The following is a 24,348-nucleotide window of genomic DNA, read 5'->3' on the forward strand; positions in this document are numbered from 1 at the left end:
AGATATCAAGTAATATACTAGTAGTATTGTAATTCTGACAGTGCTCCACGCTTGACAGGTAATGTAAATCAACAAGACTAACAGTTCGTAATCTGAAGTTGATTGTAGCATACTTGCATGTGGAAATGCGACATAGCCACGTGGTTTGTCTGAATTTATGCATGGTGAACATCGCTGCAGAGAATATACAAAGCATATTCCACGTAATGAACGCTGCACCTTCATTTGCATATTTTTTTTCATTTATAGAAGTTTGAAATGCGGGCGCTCTCAATGACTGTTAATAATTATGTTTGTCCATAGGGTCTATGGTTTGTAAAATGTTTATTTGTTTTGCCATATAATCACATTGTTTGTTTGTGCATTCTCGTCTAGTTACTCTAGTTTTAACAATTACTTCCCAGATAATCCTCTTTCTTTGAGATATAGAAATATCATATTTTATTATTTTTTTTAACTGTTCAAACAGATAAAATCCCAGATAAAACAGATACAGTTTCGGCTTCGGAAACGCGCAAAAAACACGCCATTCATGTAATCCTTCTTTTCAAACCTTGAATCACTCTTACATTCGCCATACGCACAACGTTTAACTCCCATTGCCGATACTGTTCAGTGACTGTTGTTTACAACACAGCATTGAAGGTACTAACAAAGGTTCCGGGTCACATTTGATGTGAATCTAAATCTACTGTGTGACCTTAATTATATTCCCGCTATCAATGATATTAAAAGGTTGTTTAAGTCATGGGAAAAGAGGCACTTGACACTCATAGGAAAAGTTACAGTGGTAAAAACATTAGCAATTTCAAAACTGGTTCATGTGTTGACAGTTCTTCCAAACATGCCGGCTAATATCATCAAAGACCTGGAAAAAATAATTTACAATTTTATTTGGAACTCTAATTATGAGAAAATTAATAGAAAAAGAATGTGCTTAGAATACAAAGAGGGTGGCTTGAAATTGACCCATTTATTATCATTTATGAAATCTATGGAATCATCCTGGATTTATAAACTACTCAGTGATGACTTTTATACATGGAAACAACTATTTAAAAGTCAACTAAAATTTAAACATCACTTGCTCAAGCGTATGGGGGAAGAACAAATACGTTATATTAGACATACAGTATTGAGTGATAATCCATTTTGGAAAGATGTATTTACTGTATGGGAAGAAATTTGTATTACCAAAACAGAAGCAGATTATATTGTAAATCAACCACTTTGGTATAACCCAGCAATATTGGTAGGAAATAACACTGTAATGTATAAGAATTGGCATCACAAAGGAATTGATGTAATTGGGGATTTATTGGATGAAAGTAAAAATATTATGTCATTGAATGTATTTGGCCAAAAATGGAATATTACACCAAAGTTTCTTCAATATCAATCGTTAATTGCTGCAATCCCGAAAAATTGGAAAACAAAACTAAAAAAAAAATAAACAGACAACATGCAAGACGAATGTCTGTTATATTCCCAATGGCAATAAGAAAATATCTAAAACTATTTATAGTTACTACATTCGTCAATTAGGACTAAAAACAAAACCACTTACTGCTGTAAAAAAGTGGAGCGAGTTCTTTTCTTTGCAAAATGAAGAATTTCAAGATATTTTCATTCTGCCATATAAAACTACGGACGATGTATCAATGAGAAATGTTCAATTTCGATTATTACATAGAATTACACCAACTAACAGATACTTGCATTTAAGAAATTTGGTAGAGGATGAAAGATGTTCTTTTTGTGGTCTGTTTGTAGAAAGATGTCATCACTTGTTTTTTGAATGCCCCCATGTGCTTGAGCTTTGGACACAGGTAGGAAATTATTTAGAGGTAAACGGCAATATTTACATAAAATTTTCTCAGAAAGATATAATTTTGGGCATACCTTTAAATTCAAACAGAAATCATCTCTGCCTTTTAAATTTTCTGATACTTTTTACGAAATTGTATATTATGCGGTGTAAATGGAAACAGGTGCAGCCAAGTATAGAGGCATGGAAAAATACTTTGATTTTAACCTTTAATATTGAGTATTCCAAGTCCATACAGAAAGATTCTCTACATGGATTCAAAAGTACATGGGACCCACTGTTTGATTCAATTGAGTTACTCTAAATTGTTTTGTTTTTTCATTTGAATTTTTACGTTGTTATGTTATTTTGTATTTGTACTGTTTTAATATCATATAATAATAATAATAATAATAATAATAATAATAATAATAATAATAATAATAATAATAATAAAAAAAAAAAAAAAAAAAAAGTCTCGCGGATTTCTCGCTTTTAACGAGAATCCGGCGGCCATTTGCGTGGAAAGTGTATTCCTGAAAGGGGCGACAGTTTTCCCATAGAACAATTTATGTTCACCCACAATGCAATGCAGTTCCACACAGAGGGCATTCATTCAGTACAATTGGCAAAACTTTGCTGTTGACAAAATAAATCACCACTAAACACAAAAAAAAAGAAAAAAAAAAGTAATATAGCTGGCAAATAGATTATCTTAAAGTCATTCTGGAATTCAGCTGCGTCGTATTCGTTGCTATATTAATTCTCATCTGGAGTAGCCAACTAATCGAGATTATTTTTTCCGAAGAGGTGCGGCATTGACGCAAACTTATTTTTTGTATTACCTGCATACATTATCTTGTTTTCAAATTGTATCAACGTAACATTATTTCTGAATAATGAACATTACATGGTATATATACATAAATGTAATATATAACACTGAACACTACATTACTAGTATAATAATGACTTTACCTGTGTCTAATACGGGCGACGCAGTGGAGATTCATTGTGTTTAGTTATTTTTCTATTTACGCATTGTGTTTGAAGTGTGGGTATCGCGCCACAATCACAGCAAAATAATAAAAAAAAATAAAATAAAAAAAAAAAGGTTCCGTTAGTACCTTCCATCATGTATTGGTTTTACCTCCATGCTTCCATGAACACAGCAATCAATGTGGTTGCCACCGTCGTGAATGAAAAGCTTGACCTTTGTCAACCAGTTGCTAAGTGCGTGATTTAAGTCACGCGAGATTTCGTATTTCGTCTGAACATTTCAGACAATCGAACAATGCATTACAGAACCCAATTACTACATAAAATAACACGCTGCGCGTCGGTCGATACTTCCGCTGTAATGTCTTTGTGCATACTTTGAGAGTAGCTGACGGACCTTGTCTAATGAAGTAGAGAAAGGAAAATGACAACAAGGTTGTATAACCAAGGAAATGTGAATTTATACCTCTGTGTGCGCACAGTGACCATGGTGTGTGTCCACAGACCACCTTCCTGTGTACTAGTACTGTTATTTGGTTGCCGACTAGTTTATTTATGCTGTCATCAACAACATGTGTGGAGACGTGTTTAATTGGCTCGTAGATATATTGCGTTTATATTGTCACATTCGAAGTATACGACCTCTGTATCGTGAACAAAATAACATATACTAAAAACACTAAATATAGCATTAAATTGAGTGCAGGGATTACTCCATATTTCAATTCATGCAGAGGGGTAAAACAAGGGTGTAACCTTAGTCCTCAACTATTTAATATTTTTGTTAATGGAATCTGTGATGATGTTAAAAATTTTGTCCCTGTTGATTTAAATGGCTTGAAGCTCAATTGTTTGTTATATGCTGATGACTTGCTATTGTTTTCTACAACCCAAGAGGGGTTACAAAAGTGCATTGATGCAGTCCAAAATTACTGTGACAATTGGCATTTAAAAGTAAATATTAACAAAAGCAAGATCATTATTTTTAATAGACTAGGTAAAAACTTAGAAAACAAATTTCAGTTTTATTTGGACGCCACTAAATTACAGTGTGTTAATTATTATAATTACCTTGGCATTGTTTTTCAAACAAATGGTAAGTTTCATAATGCTATGTCTAGGCTACAAGACAAAGCACAGAAAGCACTGTTCAAGATGTACAAAATGCTTTGGATCAGTGAGGAATGTTATTCTGTTAGTCTGGCTAAAAAACTATTTAACTCTATTATCAAACCCACAGCTTTATATGGGGCTGATGTGTGGGGAGGGGTTATGCTGAACATCTACAAGGGGTCTGGTAAAAATAAATGTACAGTTGACAATTGCAATTTTGAAACAAAACTTTTCTCAGATAAATTAATTCCAGAAAAACTTCATATTAAATTCTGTAAAAGAGTTCTGGGTGTGCACAGGAAGGCATCTAATGACCCATGTTGAGGTGAATTAGGTCAATATCCACTTATATTGGATATCTGTGTTTCAGTTATGAAATATTATCAAAGACTAGTATGTAAAAAACGAACAATTCTATCATTGATGCAGCCTATGAAGAATCCAAAACTCTTCTGCATGACCCATGGCTTAACTTTATACAAAAATTACTAGTCATAACAGATCTAACTAATTCAGACCCACATCAGAACAATTTTTGTGATATTTTTAAAGAGAAGCTCAAATGTTTGTACCGTATGAAGTGGAAAAACAATTTGTTGAACAATTGTAAGCTTGACTTTTACAGGTGTGCTAAAGAAAATTTTGAATTTGAACATTATTTGGAAAAAATTAAAAATAAAAATCATAGAATAGCTTATACTAAATTTAGAACTTCTGCACATTTTCTTCCCATTGAATCCGGTAGACATAAAGGCATTTTGAAGGAAAACAGGCTATGTAATCTCCATGAATGCAATGAAGTAGGGGATGAGAAACATTACATTTTATATTGTAATAATTGTCAAATCAAAGATCAAAGATCTAGATTCCTTGCAGCTTTATACATCTATGTCCCAAAGCTGGAAGATTTTAGCATGGATGAATTATTTCCTATTATTGTTTCAAGTAATGATTTTTTCATTCTTAGCATTTTTGCAAAGTTTATTTTCTATATTCTTGATATGTATTAATACTGAAAGTTTTTGTTGTTCTGAATGTTTTGTTTTGTTATTGTTATTTTTGGACTTTACTCAAGTTTTCATTGGTACGTTCCAAATAAAAAATTCTATCTACTGTAATGTAAAAGATACGGTCCTACGATGACAACCTGATATTACGTGACCTCTCCGTCTAAAACTGCATATAGGGACATTGCACATAACACACATGACATACGTGACGATAGCCTGACGAGGTCGTGTGAGTTGCGTTCTCCACGGTGCTTCAAACCCAACACTAATGCCGGCGAAGGCCTGCTCAAGCCTACATGTCACTGATGTCAGGCTAAAGTCATTACCCACATGCTACCCACAAGATAGTGTTTGATTGGCTACTCAAACAATCAGACCAATCAGAGAGCAGCTTCTTTGTTTATTTGTTTTTGTATTCGCTGTAACGCTGTTACGTAATGCACTTATCAAGATCATTGTTATTGCACAGGGCATAGACTCTCTTTTCGCCTTCACACTATACCCAACATTTACGTTTTTACGGTTTGAAATCGTGATCCTTAGGTTACAAAGGATGAATTCTTACGTTACTTTCATTTCAGGCTCCTTTGAGCATATTGAATCAGAAAATACTATGGAAGGCAGAGTTCGTCGATCGTCGACCAGAGTGTCGATCAGCAGCTACGACGTACTCGACTCACTCAAGCAGCCACCGTATCCTATTCACCCAGATGTTAGTCGCCCAGAGACACCCAGCCTTGAAGGAACAGAAAAGCATCGCTACACAAAAAAAGAGTATATGATTCTTCTTAGCATGTGTCTGGCGAATCTTGCCGACTTTCTTATGTATAGTGTGTTAGCACCCTTCTTTCCAACCGAGGTAAGTGTGTAGTTCGTTCGTTCGGTCAAGACACTGTTTAGGCCACAGTCAGCTGGCGCACACGTGATAATAAAATAAATACGATATTTACTATATGGGGGCCGCCATCTTGAATGACGCATAAAACTAAATAAGAGACAAGTTGTGAAACGCGTTTTTCAGTTTCCTGCAAATCAGGACAAAAATACCAATCTTTCACAAAAATACGGTCCATTGGGGTTATATTAAGCCAACCGATAACACAATTCGGCCGAATTCGTCGTTTTTGTGTGGAAAAATCCCTTGCATACGAACACCTAATTACGCGAAGAACATAGAACACTAAGCCGGGGTATTTGAAACCGAAATTGTCATCTAAGCGTTAGGCCGTCGCTGATTGGCTGCTGTGCTGGAATGCCAATTTTTAGTTTCAAATACCCCGGCTTAGTGTTCTATGTTCTTCGCGTAATTAGGTGTTCGTATGCAAGGGATTTTTCCACACAAAAACGACGAATTCGGCCGAATTGTGTTATCGGTTGGCTTAATATAACCCCAATGGACCGTATTTTTGTGAAAGATTGGTATTTTTGTCCTGATTTGCAGGAAACTGAAAAACGCGTTTCACAACTTGTCTCTTATTTAGTTTTATGCGACATTCAAGATGGCGGCCCCCATATAGTAAATATCGTATTTATTTTATTATCACGTGTGCGCCAGCTGACTGTGGTTTAGGCATATACAATGAAATGCATCTCCATGCAATCTCAGAATTCATTAGTTGTCTGAGATGCAATGAGCAACAGCAGAGATACGAGCCCAGACTACGACAGAAGACTAATATAGTAGTTTGGAATATGAGGTTCTCCTAGCACATTTTGACGTACATGTTTTTTTTTTTGTTTTTTCGTTTCGTTTTGGATGTCATTTTCCAGCGTTTTTGCTTTTCATTTTTCTTGTGCAGTTGTTTTTTCCAATACATTAGCCACCCACGAGTTTGTGATTGGTGTTTCCATATAGGTTTAATCTGATTGCTGTCACAGTCACTCTATGAGTGCATAGAGGTAAAATGATGATGAGTGAAAGTGACTGTGTTGCTGTCAATGAACGATTGGTTATATTCGGCAGAATAGTTCGTTCATTGATTCAATAATTCATTTATTCATTCTTTCATCAAATCATGTTTTAATGATTTATTTCTTACTTTTTAATATGATAGGCCGCTAAAATGGGAACAAGTACAACCCAAGTTGGTCTAATATTCGGCTCTTACGCATTAACCATGTTTATATTTTCTCCTATATTTGGAAAATTGGTGAGTATGAATAAATATACAAAAAAAAAAAAAACCTCGATCTCGGTCCCGATAAATCCTCAGGACCAAAACTCGGAACGTGCCGGCATTTGCTACGTGAATGCTCGGCACGAACCGAAATCACGCCCTCGGTGGTGAATTTAATTTATACTGATTCATACTAGTAACATGAAGTCTGGACATGACGATGGAGGGAAGTGATAGAGGGACTGTGGTGCAACTACTAGTATATATGGTCAGAAGCTGTAGTATGAATGAATTGAATGCAAACCGTCGTTGGCATATTGATGTGTAATTAAGGATTAGTATTTGCATAAAGTCAATAGTTGTAACCCAATACGATAAATAAACTTTACATGTGGCCTTGATGTGGAGATAGAAAGAAAAGAGTGTTGTTATTCAAATTCAGGGTAATCCAAACCAAAATGTATGTGTTGTGATATTATGTAACATTGCACCCTGATGCTTTCAAACACAGAAATCACACTACAGGAAGTACAGACTTTAGCTAATCTCATATGTTTGCATATCTGATAGACCCAATTGCGTACACGCACGAAGGAAACAGTGGTTAGCATGGACAAAGGAATGTCCAAACTTGTTACGAATATAGAAATATCTCCGTTCATTTTAACTACTATTATGATTACTCAGTATAATAACCAGGAAGGTATATAAGTTAGCTCTACTGTTATTAAACAATACCAAAGCAAATTCAAAAAAGTGCAGATTAACAGGAAGAGTCTCATCGTCAGTTTATCTTTTTTCTCGAGAACAAGATATGTGCTCCGTTGATTGTAATGTCGGATATGGCATGCCAAAATGTTATGAAACAGTTATGAATATACCCTGGTAATAGTAAATCTTTGAATACAATGGCGTTTTGGGTGCTTAGACCGAGCATGGAACTGGGGTTTATAGTTCCATAGACCGAGCGAAGCGTTCACGCACACTTCGTTAGCGCGTGCTAAGGATCTGGACTGGGTCTTAAAAAAGATTTTTTCCGTACTTACCGTTTCTCAGTGCATGCGAAGCGTTCACGCACGTTTTCTTAGAAAGGACGAAGGTATTTGACCTTATATCCCGTGCTAAGGAGATGTGCGTAAACGCTAGTATTATGTAACGAAGTCAGATTTCGTGTATAAACAAACATAGGTTGCAGGGGTCTCGTATTGAACGCGACGACTTATACTTACACCATGGAAGGTTCGTTAGTACCTTCCATGCTTTTACCAACAAAACGTTTTTCAGCAAAATATGAAATATATTTTGATGATTTATTTAATAATTTTAATTTTGTAATTTATTTGGAAGTCATTTTGTTTCACAGATTCCTATAGTTGGTGCGAAGTTTTTATTTCTTGCTGGCTCGTTTATGGGCGGTGGGACATGTTTTATATTCGGGTGAGTGCATCTTTAAATTCCAATTGGGTTGCTAGACAGCGTTTCTACAGATTCTAAAAATAAATCATGACGTACTCGTAAAACAAAACGCAGTGTTTCCTACATTTTTTAAAACAAATAAATATTGTCGCTGCAACATTATGTTTTATATTTTTTCATAAACTTAAAATCAATAGACAGTGACATGACATGTTCGTCATATCAGGCGATGGAGATTTTTTTTCAGACTAATATAAATTCAAAAGTTTTTATTCTTTTCATTTTGCAGATTTCTTAATCGCTTAGCACCTGGGACTCAATTTGTGACATTCTGTTTCATAACCCGGATTTTAGAGGCAATCGGTGCCGCTGCTAGTAGTACAGGGGCGTACTCCATTATTGCCAAGACGTTCCGCCAGAATATAACAACAGCATTTGTAAGTGGTAAAGCAAGTAGGATATTCTGGGACATTGTTTTCACTTTCGGTTGCTTCTGCGATGCAAAGCGATAATATACTGGATCATTTTTTGCAGGGTACGATAGAAATATTCTGTGGCCTTGGATTAATGATTGGCCCACCTGTTGGTGGCGCACTATATCAGGTGAGTTCACAAGAAATGCCTCTGAGACACATAACTCCTAACAACGAACAACTGTTATGTATAACTAACAATTTACATTTTCGATTTGATGAAGCAATCCTCTTTTTGGATAAATTGTATATTATGATCATGTGTTTTATTATGTCGTTTAGTATTCGGATTATCGATAAATGTTTCGATGACTGCTTTCGAGCATTGGGTCTCTGGTTCTTCCTTTGTTGGACTGAGTTCTTCACGATGGACGGAGTAGTAAAAAACAGAAAATGGAAACTTTCTCATTTTCAAGGGACTTCGCCAAAACTAAAGCCTTATAGTCACATGTCTTTTAGTGAAGAGACTCTTCCTCACTTAGCCTTACATGTAGGCGTGAGTAGGCCCTCGCCGGCCAAACGGCATCAGGCCTCACTTTGGAGCACCGCGGAGGGCGCAACTCACGCGACCCCGCCTCACTGAGCTTACCATTTATTTATCTAATACATACTCTTTGTTTTAGGCAGGAGGATATACATTACCGTTTGTGGTCTGGGGGTTATTCAGTATGGGAATCGTCGTCGTCAACTATTTCATTGTTCCAAGCGAAGGAGGTAAATCACTATTTACTCGACCTACGAAAAAGGCTCGTCATTTAAATATTACTATATTACGCCATCAAATAATCTTCAATCTATAATTTGTCAGTGGAATCAAATGAAATATTGACTGTACTACTACACCGTTGGTGTAATGCCATACTACGTCGCACTCATCACGTCACGATACTTTGGAGATTTCACGTGTAACGCATTTTCTCGCTCATTTAATACATGTGACGTATCGGTTCACGTTACGCCGTACATTTCACATGCAGCGCACCACGTCGCGCTATGTCGCACATTTCACACATCACTTCTCTCTATGTCGCACATTCCAGATGGAAAACATCACTTCACGCTATGTTGCACACTTCACAGGTAACACATTACATCACATTTCACACGCAACGCCCTTATCACTCTACGCCGTACATTTCACACATAACGTACCAAGTTATGCTACGTCACACATTTCACACGTAACATACCAAGTTATGCCACGTCGCACATTTCACACGTAACGCACCAAGTTATAGTATGTCGCATATTTCACACGTAACGCCCACATCTCGCAACGCCGCACATTTCACGCGGAAGACCCATATAAGGCTACGTCGCCCATTTCTCACGTAACCATCACGCCACGCTACGCCGTACATTCACACGTAACATACCGCGTCACGCTACGTAACATATTTGCACACGTAATGCATCAAGCTGACTTTTTTAATCCTGTTTTCAGACGAATCTCATCGTTCGGGTTCTCTGATACAATTGCTGAAAATACCGTCGATTATAATGACATCTATATGCGTGTTGTGCGGTTTCATGGGAATTGGATTTCTTGATCCCACTCTAGCGGACCATCTCAGTCAGGCAAGTGACATTACACGTTTACGCCGCGGCAAAATACTTCAGTCTCTTAAACTGATGGGTTGATGGAAATCCCTCACAATTGTTCTGTGGTTTTTAAGTGCCCTGTTCTCTGTGCCAAATGACGGACGACGCGTCGTTGAAACGCGTTGTCACCAGAGGGCTCAGTTCTGCCGATTCAGCTAAAACAGTTTTACTGAAATTGATTAATTAAATCTGCTCATCTGGTATAAGCTCCATTACTCTTGAAAGTTACATATAGCTGTTACCATGTTGTATAACTGCCAATCATTAAAGCGACCAGCAGTCGCTCCACACAGAGTTCATTATTGTGGCGCCTTGAAGGGTGGTGGTCGTCGCGACGCGAAATTTGTGTTGATAATCATTGATTTTCCCACAATCCAATGCGCTCTTCTAATGAAAAGTACGAGTACGTGTTTTGATCTGGGTGCAACGTGCAATAAATTACGTCGGTGACTCCCCTATCAACCAAATCACCAAAGAAATGACCTTGTTAGTAATGCTTTGTAACGTATCAGATTGTACTTGCTGGTCCGCCAAAGTCGCCATCTTTGTTTATATAGGTCCCATAACTCGCTCATGCGTGGCGCGACGACCACTGCCCTTTAACTGAAACTGGCTTCATTATAATTATCTCCGACTCTTTCACAGTTTGATCTTTCAGCGACACAAATCGGACTGATGTTTCTAGCAAACTCGGGTGCGTATGCAGTGTCGGCATTTTTCTGGGGTTGGCTCACTGATAAATACGTAAGTACTGAAGTCAACAATATAACAAATTTATGACCAGTCGATGTTGTAGAGGGTTTCTGATTTGAACTGATCATGCAGTTGCAACCACCTTTCACCGGGGCAAGATTGCGCACGAACGTGCATGTAGGCGTATGCGGTGTTCATAACACTGTAAAAATCGTACCGTTCAACAAAATGATTTTCTGCTATTTCATATAGTGTAGTATGATTTACCACAGAAAAAGATTGTTTTTGTCATGGCCAAAGTAACTGTATAGGTCTGCTCAAATGGGCATGTACGTTCAATTAGCAGGACCGGTAGGTACCAACAATGCAAAGCGCATGCGCATTTAAGTATAGTTCACTGAACAATCAAAAACTCATAATGAAACCTTTCACCATTGAGTGGCAAGGATAATATCCACCTCCTGAGAATAATTCTATCCTCGGGGGCGGACATCCGGGCATTTTCATCGCCTGGCAACCGGAGGCGGTGAAAACAAATGCCCAAAACTCGCAGAAAACGGTATTTTGGGATGATTGTCGAGACTCATCTGAACAGTGTAACAGGATTAGCCTTACGTGTGTAACATATATAAATTTGGTTGTTCGGGATTACTTCAAAGTTGAGTTTGTGTTGTTTTCTCGAATTTTCACCGGCTCGACCGGCGTTCCACAGCAGCGCGCACAGAGCCCATAGAAATGCATGTACAGTGGTGCGCGTCGTAGCAATGTAGAACGTCTAGTGACGTAGCTCCGCCCCCGAGGATAGATTAAAGTACTGCTTCAGTGACATCCTATTTTGCTGGTGAAACTATCTCTCGTTTACCGAGACTGGGTATGAGAATAAAACACGACAATTTATTTCCCCAAATATCTCTGACATTTGTACGTGTTGTAGGATATTCCTAAAGTGTTGATGATCATTGGTAATATAGCCAGCATCATTGGTTTCATCTACATTGGACCTTCGCCACTACTGAATATCAAAAGGTAGGTCAATACCCGAGGCGAAGGCGACTATGGTGCGATGCGAAGAATTGTTACACACTATAGTTAAATCTCCTATATATGACTGGATAGTGTGATTCAAGTTCATTGTCATTGTTAGTTCTTTTCCTGACACTATTGGTACAACTGTGATGCATGGCCTGACAAAGTTACAACTTGATATTCACTTTGTTATACCTTATATATCTTCATTGGTGAATTGAATGTTTAATTCAGAATTTGTTTAAGATTAAAATTAAATGTTCTGGATTTGGAATAAGTATATCCTGCCGAGTGGTTCATGTCGGCAATTCATTTCTGTCACGGTACACATGTATTTATTTTTTACTTCATTTCTGACATATTATTTTCCAGTGAATTGTGGCTCGTGGCGTTTAGTTTGGTAATGCTGGGTTTGTCGTTGGCGGCGTCTGTCTTGCCAACGTTCAACGAGATGCTTTCGTCAGCAAGGTACATTATTTAACATTTCTACATTTTGTTGTACATTTCTCTGCACTCTATTTACAAATGTAAAATAGATAGCTTTCAACAAAGAGGCAAGAATGTGCGCACAAACGAACAACGGACAATGCTACCCTGTTGCACAAAATACCTTTTTATTTTATACATGTCCGAGCGAACCGATTAATGGCAATGGCCATATTGACGTAAGCTCAATCCTCGGGGCGGACATCCGGGCATTTTCACCGCCTGGCAACCCGCGGCGGTGAAAACAAAGGCCCAAAACTCGCAGAAAACGGTACTTTAGGGTGATTGTTGAGACGACTCTGAACAAGGCAACAAGATTAGCCCTACGTGTGTAACATATATAAATTTGATTGTTCGGGATTACTTCAAAGTTGAGTTTGTGTTGTTTTCTCGAATTTTCACCGGCTCGACCGGCGTTCCACAGCAACGCGCACAGAGCCCATAGAAATGCATGGTACCGTGGTGCGCGTCTTAACAACGTGGAACGTCTTTGACGTAGCTCCGTCCCCGAGGATAAGCAACATGACGGCGATGTTCAACAGAGATTCTATAGTGAAAACAAGACGGTAACAGTCCATTTCGCACGACAAGCTTATATTGAACTACGTCTTTCAAATGTGTTCTCTTGTTCATAAATTCACTTCATGTTACCTTTGATTCGTTCCCTGTTCACAGTACGCGAATTGTAGTAGGTGCCCTTTAGTAACTTGCTTTAGTAACACGACACCCCGTGAAACAGGACGTAAAATCACCATATATCAATAAAGTTACTGAGACTATTATCTTTAAAATGTGTGCTAGAGTGTGTGTGATAGTTCGGCAGGTCAAATAGTCAAATTTGGTTATCATAGTCGATCACAAAAGCACGACTACCTGGGATTTCTGCATGCATTGTAGAACACTTGTATTCCTGAAGAGATGTTTAGATTTATCCCAACTAGTCCGATCTAGTAAGATTAACCCCTCTCTGATTTTAGTTTGATTATTCAATTTTATTCCAGATTGCATGGAATGGAGGAAAACATCAGTACATACGGTATCATTTCAGGACTTTTCTCATCACTCTTCTCGCTTGGGTGGGTTAATTTAAGATTTTTTCGGTCCATATATCTTCGTTGTTGTATATATTGTATAAACAGCAATGTTGTTGTGGAGACGTGTCCACTTTCTATGACTTTTCCTGTAAACAGTGCCCTCTAACGAGGAAACATTTCAACTGCGTTAAAATGACATAGACTGGAGAAAGTAATTTCGTTCAAAGCCAAATCTGTGCGTAGTTATGTATTTGGTCAGCCATGAAGAAAATAGTAATTCGACGTCACAGAATCGCTTCGTCGCTAGAGGGCGCACATATAGGAATGGCGTATCTTACTGTTTAACTGTTTGAAAATTGGTGATTGCATTCTTTTCGAAAGATGTTTTTAAACGTGATGCTATTTTATGCCACCTCATAATTATACTTGACCAGTTTGTATTCTATAAAATCCTTAGGAATTTTCTCGGTCCCACAGTGGGTAGTGCAATGGTTTCTCACATCGGATTTGAATGGACTTCGACGTGTTTTTCTGGGATGTATGCATTTGTGGCGACGACACTCATATTATTCTGTTTGTGGGAATATCGATGTGGAACAAGGTAAATAATCCTCAATCGTCCCTTTATGTAAAGATATTTGAAAGCGGCAATTCGTTTATATTTCTACCATATATAAACTGTAATATTAAATGCAGTGGTTTAGAAATGTAACGATGTAAAACTTAGAATGTGGGAAAAAAATGTTTGGTGATCGGCCATATGAATTAAATACACAAGTACCGTAGCTTTCAAATCCAATTCGCGGTGGACATTCAACTTTTGATCCCGTGTCCTGTTTGTATCAAAACTGCGTCTGTGTCAATATGCACGGCGTAGAACGTTTGCGCTTTAATTAAATACTTATAAAATGTACATTCCAATTCAAACAAAAGGTTGTGATTTGCTATTGGGGTGCCCTCGTTCATCATCTTCTATCCGCGAAAAAGTGTATACCCAACCAAGAATTGTCATTGGTTGTGATAATGGCGGCCGCTTTTGGAGTGCGTCATCCTCAATATATCAATGAGACAGGCGTTCTGATTGGTCAGACCGCTTTTAAGTGTCATTTTCAGCTTATAACTGTTTTTCATTAAAAGTTATAAATTAACTCCATCCACGGGTAATCTGAAACTATTGTGTGTTATAATATTTAAACTATGAATATCGAGTTTGTTTTAACTATTTTACAGGAGAAAAATTAATCCGGCAGTATCCAGGCAACTGAACATCCAGGATGACGACGAGAAGAAACCGTTATTAGCGTAATAAATGACAAATTACACTCATGGAATCCTTCCCATCTGTCAGAATGAGAGAAAGGGAGGCTGAAACACCAACACAGAATAATACGCACAAATATTACGAAGTGAATGAAACAAAAAAATGCAAGAATTATTTCTGTGAATGTTATCACACAGTTGTCCATCGTTTCAGCACAGATAAAGAATTCTACAATGCCGATAATACTAATTGCCATAAAACTACAATATACCAAACAGCACATTAGCAAAGACGTCAAATTCACGTGTCCCTGTTGTATCGAATTTATTCGCCCGTCAAAATAATCACCATTGTTTGGTTAATTTGTACATCTTCTATGTTTTTTGTAACCGATGTCGTAAATCTTATGCAATTTGTAATTAAATGACAATTTTATGTAAATATGATTGTAATTTGTATGTTGTCTGTCATAATGTAACATTTAATACTTTGAACGCCAGGACATTTCATCAAACAACCATAAAACGATTTTGACCAAGTTAACGGGAATTATATTCATTTAATCCAAAATTGTTTACGTTGAAATTAAAAATTATCGAAAAAATGTGCTGCAAAATATTGATATGTGCAAATGTTATAAATTGTAGTTCGTTCAACCGATTATGGAATTAATAAATTCGCAAAAAAAACTTTGAATGTTGTTTAAAACAATGGACAAAACGTGCCGAGAGAGATACTGTTTTGTGTTGTTATATGCATGAATGGCAGGGAATTGCTAAGTGTTAAGATTTCAGCGAGCTTCTGTCATTCAATATTGTCGATTTTAGATTCTTGGTAGATTTTCGTTCGAATTGTATTTTGAAAGCTGCAGCAAATTTTGAGGGCGTTGTCAAATTCCCTTCATATGAGAACGACAGCCCGCCCCTCCGTGAAAAACATTGATAAGTGCATTAGAACATTGCAATTATCGCAGTAAAATGTTTCAATGGTAAGTTTAAAATTCTGCTCTGTATACCACGTTGAGCTTTATATCTTGTTATAAGATTATGATGTGCGTGTGTACTTTGACCTCACACGCGTACAAACTTTGACCTCAAAAAAGTTTGTATCGATAATAAGCTCGCATGACATCACAGTCCACTGGCGTTGAATATCACCCTAAGTTTGTATTAGATTCAGTTTCATATTGCGCTTCTATTTTAAGATTCTTATAATGAATTGATGTATGCATGATTTATGTCGTGGAATTGATGAGTTTGTAACGATGTATTTTCATTATATCCGGGTCCATTCGCATACAGTGGTCCTCCAGATGTTTACAACGTATCTTTCATCGTCAGAGTGTTACTATAGCAACCTGCCTGCTCGATTTAGCCAAAACTTGGCGCAGATACAAGACGTTATACAGCACTTACGCACGTTCGTCATTTTGTTTTCAAAGTGATCACATTTTTTTTGGTTTAAAAGCGGCTTATTAGCTCGCGCGATAGCGTGTTGTTTACGAATAAACATCTTTCCGTGAGCCTTTGCGTTTTTACGTGTATTGTCGATTCGGAGTCGATCTCCGCGCGTGCGCAGAAGGAACGACCCCCCCTCAATCTAAACGTCTTGCATCTCTCTGGTGTCGACGATCTAACGTGTTATTGAAAATACATCATTGCAATAAGACTGGACCATGTTGTGGGTTGTTGGCAAATAAGTGGACATTTTTTGGTTTCAACAAATGTCTGTGCTTATTTTTATAGTCATGATCCAAACATTGTTGCTCATGGGAAATTAGTTAACGTTTTTTTGGAAATACATAGAGAGGTGCTGTCAAGCAAACTATAAACTCAACTCAGTTATTTTTACGATTTGGAAGACAGCACGATAAATATGGCTTGAATGTGTTCTAAAATTACCTCAAAATTGCAATTTCGTGCGTTGGTGGACGTTAATGTAACCATGTGTTACTAATTTAATGGCTGAAAAAGGTTTACATATTTGTACAAATTACTTACACTTGGCTTCTAAAAACTAAACAAAGTGTGAAGAAACTGTCGCCTCAGCTTGTTGAATAATGTTGATACACACGTTGATTTCTTGTCTTCAATAATACAATATGATTGAAATATCCCAAGAAACCAATACGTACGTGCTATTGGCATGCGGTTAGACTCACGTTGTGGCTTTATGTCACGAACCATACTGGTAAAATTTATCGGTTGATGACGTAATTGAAATCGTGATTCATTGTCAAAATGTTTCCTAACTCACATGCGCCTAATGATGCACGTAAGTATAGTTGAAAGTAGAATTCTAAGCAGGCTATTCTCGACGTTAGGCGTTAGGTAGTATATACTAATATTTAAATTGGAAGATACCATTACAGTACAGGGGTTGCAAACCATAAAGCTCTACATCCGTGCCATGAACGTGACAGTGCACATTTATGACATACGCTGTCAATTCCACAGCTGGACAGGTTTTAAAATACTAGTATATTTAATGAACTACTAAGTTAATTTTATATTAGTGTCTTTTAAACCTCTGTCGATCGATAAAATGCGAATTTTTGAAGTCAACGTTGGTTGATGTTGAAGGTGACCTTCATCAGTTACTTCGTGAAGTGCGCTGCAGTACAGTATAACGTTTCTTCGGAATCAAACTCAGTTGGTGTTAATCTTGACAACAGTTAATTGGGCTAAGTAATTTATTCACATCTTCACATTATTATATATTGTTATATAACATTTTTATCAAGAAATATTTAAATTAATCAAACTTTTACATAAATTATATTTAGTTAATTTTGGCAATACATTTCCGGGATAATAAGTGTTCCTTCGTTTTCAACTGGCAATTAATCTTGCTTGATTAAATGATTAAACACATTCCTGCACCAATCAGTTAGTGTGTACATTCTGACCCGATTAATAATAATAATGAGAATAACCGTTACGGAGCTAAACGCCAAATCAACCGGCACAGATCCGAGTGGCCAGGAGATTGAGTGTATGCATATGTTTATTGTGCGAATTAAGATGGAACCGACTCAGTTGTTCATTAGTTAGCATAATGCACGCCAAAAAAGTACTAGTATCACCTCGGTAAAAATAGTATGTCATATTTTGACCTTACCATATAACAAATTCTGGTTGCACAATGACACACTCCGAAAAGACTCTTTTCAAAGCTTGGTTTTGTGTTTTTTTTGCCAATTTTTTAAGATGAATGAGTGTTTACTTCAACCTAATTAAACCTTTCCATTGACTTGATATATTCCAGACCAACCATTTGACGTATTATACACTCAAGACGCATGCATGCATATGCAATAAAGACTCCTCTTAGGGGACGTTTCAGTCGCTTGTGATATGTACTGGTATGATTGTGATAATTTCGATGGCTATGGTTTTAGAAATACATACACACTTTGGGTTTCAAATGGGTGAATGCATGGACGTACTGGTGAATGTAAGTATATACTTAGATATGTGTACACGAAGTTTCACGAGAACGGTGTGTTTACTCAGCCTGGAGCTAATGGAGAGGCTTTACAAAGTAACTGGAGAGGGAATAATATTGACATAAGTGCGTTTATTCACCAATGGAAGCCAGAGTGCGTTAGGAATATAAAGCAACAATGAATACTGTGACAACGTATTTCCCAATCACCAGCCTGAACTGAAGTGGTGACGTATTGAAGACTGTACGTGTTATGACGTTTAGTGACAGTAATATGTTACTAATAATTTTAAAACAACAAGACAGAACATGTGGGTGACCCGACACAGCAAATAAACTGTTAACGCGTTGAAAAGAAACTGATCAGCGCTGCCCATCATAACGATGACAAGAAACTTGCACCAATGCATCGGAGGCATTCCATTTAAAAGACTCATTCGTTATGACTCATTGGATACTGGCGCAATGCATGTACTTGTACGAACTATGTGTCGCTATAATATCGCCAACTCAATTAAACCTCTTAAAATAAACATATAAAAATTATTTGACTTATTGAAAACATAATATCCAAAGTTTGTATTCAGCTATTTTGTTTTTTTCTAAATAATTAAAACAAAGTGGTCCTCGGCAACGTAAACGGAGCATGACTGGGTATCATGTTATAGCATTCACGCCGTGTCTGCGCATATTAATATCCAGACGCATATTATTCTCCTGCCCGGTGGTAACCCCGCACACACCAACCCGACTAAAACACATGACCTTTCGATTGCGTAAATTGGTATCGTGTTATTGAACTGGGCGTCATGTTGTTTAATAGAATTGTCCAACGACTTCACACGTTATATTAAATGTTAGCACGTTTACGCTCCTCAATGCGATTTCATCAAACCTTAAAAACCAATCATTGAATGTGGAAGATAATTTCGGTTTCAAATACCACGTAATGATAGTTTTCTATGTTCTTTGGATAATAAGGTGTGTGTCGATCACATAGTAGACAGTATGACGACAAAGAATGCAACATCACTTGATGATCAACAAAGTCTCGTGCCGCTTTCGTGTCGCTCTCGCTCTCGGCGAGACCTAGGCGTCCATTTGCATCTAAGGTGTAGACTGTATCACTGCGCATGAAACTATTTTTTAGCTCCATAACTATGGGGTATTACTATTCCCTGGACAGTTTCGTAGAATGCGGATGCTGATTTATAATCATAATTCGCATTTTAGTTGTATCTTCTATACAACATTCCAGCTGACACAACGCTGTTACTGCTTTCAGCGAGAGTTCTGTCACTTTACTTCTCACGCAGAGCGAGCACTCGAAAAAGTAGATTTGCTATAGTGAAGAGCTCGCTTACTTCAAAATGCGGTAATGAGTGAAAACAATCCCTACCCTCCACGTAAAGTTGAAATCGTCACCACAACTTTGTGTGATATGCATATTTCTCGCATGTAATTTCAGTGTTATAAATCCCTACAAATAATGTGGGCTACCAAATCTTAAAAGTGCCTGATGAAAAGTTGGCGGACCAGCTTGTCAGTGCTGTTTAAATCAGTATAAGCAACATATGTACTTCATTAAATGCAACACTGTCAATAATCATTATGATGTATTTCCTTGATATGTGATAGAAAGCATACTGCTACTTTATTGCTTATACTTTCACAGTGATAGTTTTAGACGTATTAAGCACGCAGAAAGCAAAATTCACACTAATTATTTTCATAGAAAAATTGTTCAAAACCATATCAAACTATATAACTCCCGAGAACTCATAATTTACAATACTTAAAAATCCACATTATGTTAGATGCAACATTCAAATGACATGTGGCCTTCATGAGTCACTTTTAAAACTGTAGAATAAAACATGAAAAGAATATATAGAGATTAAAGTTGCTCTAAAACTATTTCGTACTTGACTGTGTGATTTATGATTTTTTGAAAATACATGTGAATGTGACCACTGTTTATTTAAAAATGACAGAGCTCTCATATTTCCATAGAGTAAGTAAATATACTTTTAGTTTTTTTTTATTAAAATGTGCCAAAATAAGATGGATACTAGAAAGCTTATTAACTTACTGACGCCCATCATATAATGTACTGCTCAAAAAAGTAGGTAGACGACAGGGAGAGGAATTACAAATCTTTGCGGCAGCAGAAAACTTGATGACTCGGACGATCGGTAATTTCAAAAACTGGATCATGTAATTGTATATTAACTCCCAATGCTTATTCATTTATTGTTTTTTTTTGTAGATTTTTTTTAACTGTAACCCATCTTTTAATTACAGGAATGATTTGATGCTAATTGCATGCATGACGTAATATGTAATGTGAGCTGGAGCAATTGGACGACTCGGAAAGGGTTGTGACCTGACCTGGCAAGCATGACTTGTTCTTTGCTCCCGGATGTACGTAAGACACAGCTCACTTGTGAATGAAGATAAATCGTCTGTCAATAATAATATGACATATGTTTTCAAAAGTTTTCACCCTTAGTAGAGATATACAACTTTTTTTTTTGAGAATGATACAATTATTTTCATAGTTCAGACCCCTGTCAGTGGCGGAGGCAAGGGGGCAGAGAGGCGGTCTCCCCGTAAGAAAAATGTTGGGGCGACGCCCCTCCAAAATGGAGCTGAAACCCTTTGTGTCAGCAATTCTTGCCCTTCAAAATGCAGGAAATGGCGTTTCAAAGGGCCAATATTTAAACAATTTTAAGGGAGAGCATGCCCCGAACCCCCTAGTAAGTTGTATCGCCTTCGGTGCAAGGTTGGTGAGCAGATTCCCCCCCCCCATGCAAAATATCGTGCCGCCGCCTCTGCCTGTTGACATACGTTTTGTCACAAAATTGCACAATAGCTGGAGGTCGGAACCACTTACCATTGAGATTGTCAGAAGGGTATCTTTTAGAAATGAATTATTCAAGAACTTGATGGTCATGGAAACGATCACTATGACAAAGACTCACTAAATGAGCAATCGTCACTGATAAGATAGATATTATTGTTGTTTAAATTCTCCCTGGCCACGCCCACCACCTGCCTAGATAAATGCCAGCGTGAGCCATAGTTCGTTGCACGCGATTACTTGTAATAACAGTGCCAGTACATATTTGTAAACCTAAATGAAACATGAAGCTAGATTACATCAAATTTAACACAAACAACTATTGCGTGATTAGTTTTGTGTAGTTGCAAATCTCTATGAACTTAAGGAGTTATTAAGAGTTTGAAACTGTTATGGCTTTGTAAAGTTTCAATTCCTAATTTCCGAGTTACTATTTTTCTCACGAAATTCGATAGAGGGCGTTCTCAAAGTACCCGGATGACAGTCCGTTTATTTTTTACAAACGTTTTGCAAGAATTGGTCAAAATGGTTAACTGGCATTGTAATGCCCCAGACTATTCCTTGGGTTCGATTAAAAAGAAAAAAACAGCGAAATATCCTGAGATGAAAGGCGTAACTTTTCATACATTTCTTTCGTCCAAGAAATCAACACTTCAACGCCAGTGGATTCGAATGCGTCGTTGGGAATCTGAGTGGACGCCAAACTATATTCCCGGGTTTGTTCACGGCATTTTCCATCCTGTGCCAGTATTCTTTTAGTTCAATAACTGGAGACAGCAGTCTTTCAACCGCAGTTATACATCGATTGAAAAATGAAGACTCTGTCAGCTTCCCGAGACGAGCGCAAACGAAAACATTGAGCCGGATTTGATGAAAAATTCGCTCGTTGCCGATTCCCACTTCAATCTTCTTGTTCAGAATCCTTATGATGGCATTTTTTGCGAAGTTGAAGTTAAAATAACTACGGAAGGAAAAAACGTGTGTCCATTTATGATAACTGCATCTACACCCCTCCTCCACGATATCGCACTTCGAGCAATAATTCTGTAATTGCTTTTCATAAAAATACACGCCTTCGTTAATATAAGGCTGTCATGGCGTAAAATACTCCTTCATCTATTACTTTATTTTGCCAATTTTCCTATTCGTTTTTCCACGTTTGCAAACTTCAAGTTTATTTGTTATTTTCCTCAATATTCACGGACACGGACCAGCTGTTCGATCACCGTCACACATCGTGTACGTCTGTTATTCGTTCGATTTTATTTCCCGCAGCTGCGTACCTTATACATGTATATAGCACAAACGTGTTTTATGTATTATATGAGATAGTATAATCGCCCGGTAAATGCGCTGAACCCCACCTGTTCCACAATGATGGTAAAATGACGGACACATTCAACGTTAACGTCGTTTCAGTCAGTATTTATTATAAGAGTGGTATTCTGAAATCATTTCTGAAGCGTTAAATTTGGAATACTATGTGACATGAAACTAGATGTTATGAATATGCGTGAATTACAATAAATAATTATGAATTCGCCTGGATTCGAAGTAATTCAGATCAAATACGAATACGTATGAGTGAATCCATGCTCTTCACTGTCCAAGGGCGCTAGCTAATGAAATAGGAATAATCAATCAACCGAATGGGAAGCTGAATCGATTGCCAATATTCCATGCTAATTCAGACTAAAGAATATTTCACAAGAATATCCCAAGAATTTTAGGGATGATGCCAAGGAATGGACGTTAATTACCGGGAGGGTGGAGAAAGTCGGTGATCGAAATTGTATGACCCTCTCACACTACATGAACCGAACATCTCTGACCCTCCGCCCCTGTTAAGCTGGAAAAACGATATAATGACCCACCCTCAATAATATTTGCATCGATATTCATAAATGAATATTCATGCTTCACTGAACAAATCAATGCTAGCTAAGCCTAGTCGATTTCAGGAGATCGAAGGAACATTTAGAGTGACAAAATCTACTAAACATTCACGTGATGGATTATCTTAAATATTTAAATTCAGGATGAAGTACTAGTACATACTAGTTAAAACGGAGGAGTCGTCACCTGCGCATGCGTCAGATGTCCATACCGGTCATTGTTTACAAACAAGCGTCTATCCACGAGCCTTTGCGTTTTTAGCATGTGTTGTTATCGTCGCTTGGGACTCAATTCCCGCGCGTGCGCAGGTGACGACCCTCCCGCTTTAAGCTTTTACATGGCAACCCACAACAAAGATCGGTGGTCAGAAATCTAAAAAGCAGCCCTCATCAAAAATGAACATTTTTACATCCAGAAACACCGCAACGCAATTAATATATTACTTTAAAATTGGGACTAGTGATGAAAAGAACACATGCAGACATGCAACTGTTTTTTTGTTATAAAAGAAACGCCATGTTTGAAATATACACCAACTTCACTAGAAAGTCATAAATGAAGTATACTACTGTATGTTAAAACTGGTGAGAATAAAACACCGATAAAAGAAACATTGAAGTTGCAGAATAGTGAAAACATATGAAAAAAAGTTATTCTGATATTCATAAGTTAAACCAATGGGGAGACGAGCTGAAAATAAAATGATAATGGAACACAGTTATAGCTACATTATATTGATACAAAAAATGTCCATGGTGGAAGCTGATTGGATAACAATTATAAGTGATGTGCCTCTGATAGTACATATATGTGTTTATTCGTGAAATACATTGGTGGGCTAATGGTTAATAACACATTAAAATGTTAAAATAATTCATGCTGACATCTGACGTCAATATTTTGAAACCCAAATACATTCATATAATATATATTTCAACTGTAAGTTTCAAATATCAAACGTTCGCCACACATGTTTACGAAACTCAAAATACCGACATTTGGGCGTTAAATGTTTGCCAAGAATATGAAACAGCTTCTTCGCATGAATCATACACAACATATATATTCATTTTAAATTTTTGAAACGTTCATACAATGTGATCCT

The 24,348-nt window shown here is 37.2% G+C and overlaps 1 protein-coding gene across 1 annotated transcript; it reads left to right on the plus strand.

The window, feature by feature from the left end:
• Window positions 1–5,399: 5,399 nt before the first annotated feature.
• LOC100371321 (MFS-type transporter SLC18B1-like) lies at window positions 5,400–15,478 on the plus strand. Its single transcript, XM_085507844.1, has 13 exons — window positions 5,400–5,788; window positions 6,984–7,079; window positions 8,410–8,483; window positions 8,752–8,899; window positions 8,997–9,065; window positions 9,559–9,649; window positions 10,380–10,513; window positions 11,183–11,281; window positions 12,165–12,256; window positions 12,629–12,724; window positions 13,744–13,818; window positions 14,234–14,377; window positions 15,007–15,478. The coding sequence occupies exons 1-13, from the start codon at window positions 5,483–5,485 to the stop codon at window positions 15,080–15,082; spliced, it is 1,500 nt and encodes a 499-aa protein (XP_085363970.1). The 5' UTR covers window positions 5,400–5,482; the 3' UTR covers window positions 15,083–15,478.
• The last annotated feature ends 8,870 nt before the right edge of the window (window positions 15,479–24,348 follow it).

The sequence above is a fragment of the Saccoglossus kowalevskii genome, chromosome 14 (assembly GCF_978046115.1).
Source record: "Saccoglossus kowalevskii chromosome 14, keSacKowa6.1, whole genome shotgun sequence".
NCBI lineage: Eukaryota > Metazoa > Hemichordata > Enteropneusta > Harrimaniidae > Saccoglossus > Saccoglossus kowalevskii.

What these genes read in the sequence shown, in the direction of transcription:
- LOC100371321 (XM_085507844.1), top strand. Translation starts at nt 5,483, where the DNA reads ATGAATTCTTACGTTACTTTCATTTCAGGCTCCTTTGAGCATATTGAA. An exon ending in CATTGTTCCAAGCGAAGGAG is followed by an intron (nt 9,650 to 10,379) that starts GTAAATCACTAT and finishes TCCTGTTTTCAG; the next exon opens with ACGAATCTCATCGTTCGGGT. An exon ending in GAATATCGATGTGGAACAAG is followed by an intron (nt 14,378 to 15,006) that starts GTAAATAATCCT and finishes ACTATTTTACAG; the next exon opens with GAGAAAAATTAATCCGGCAG.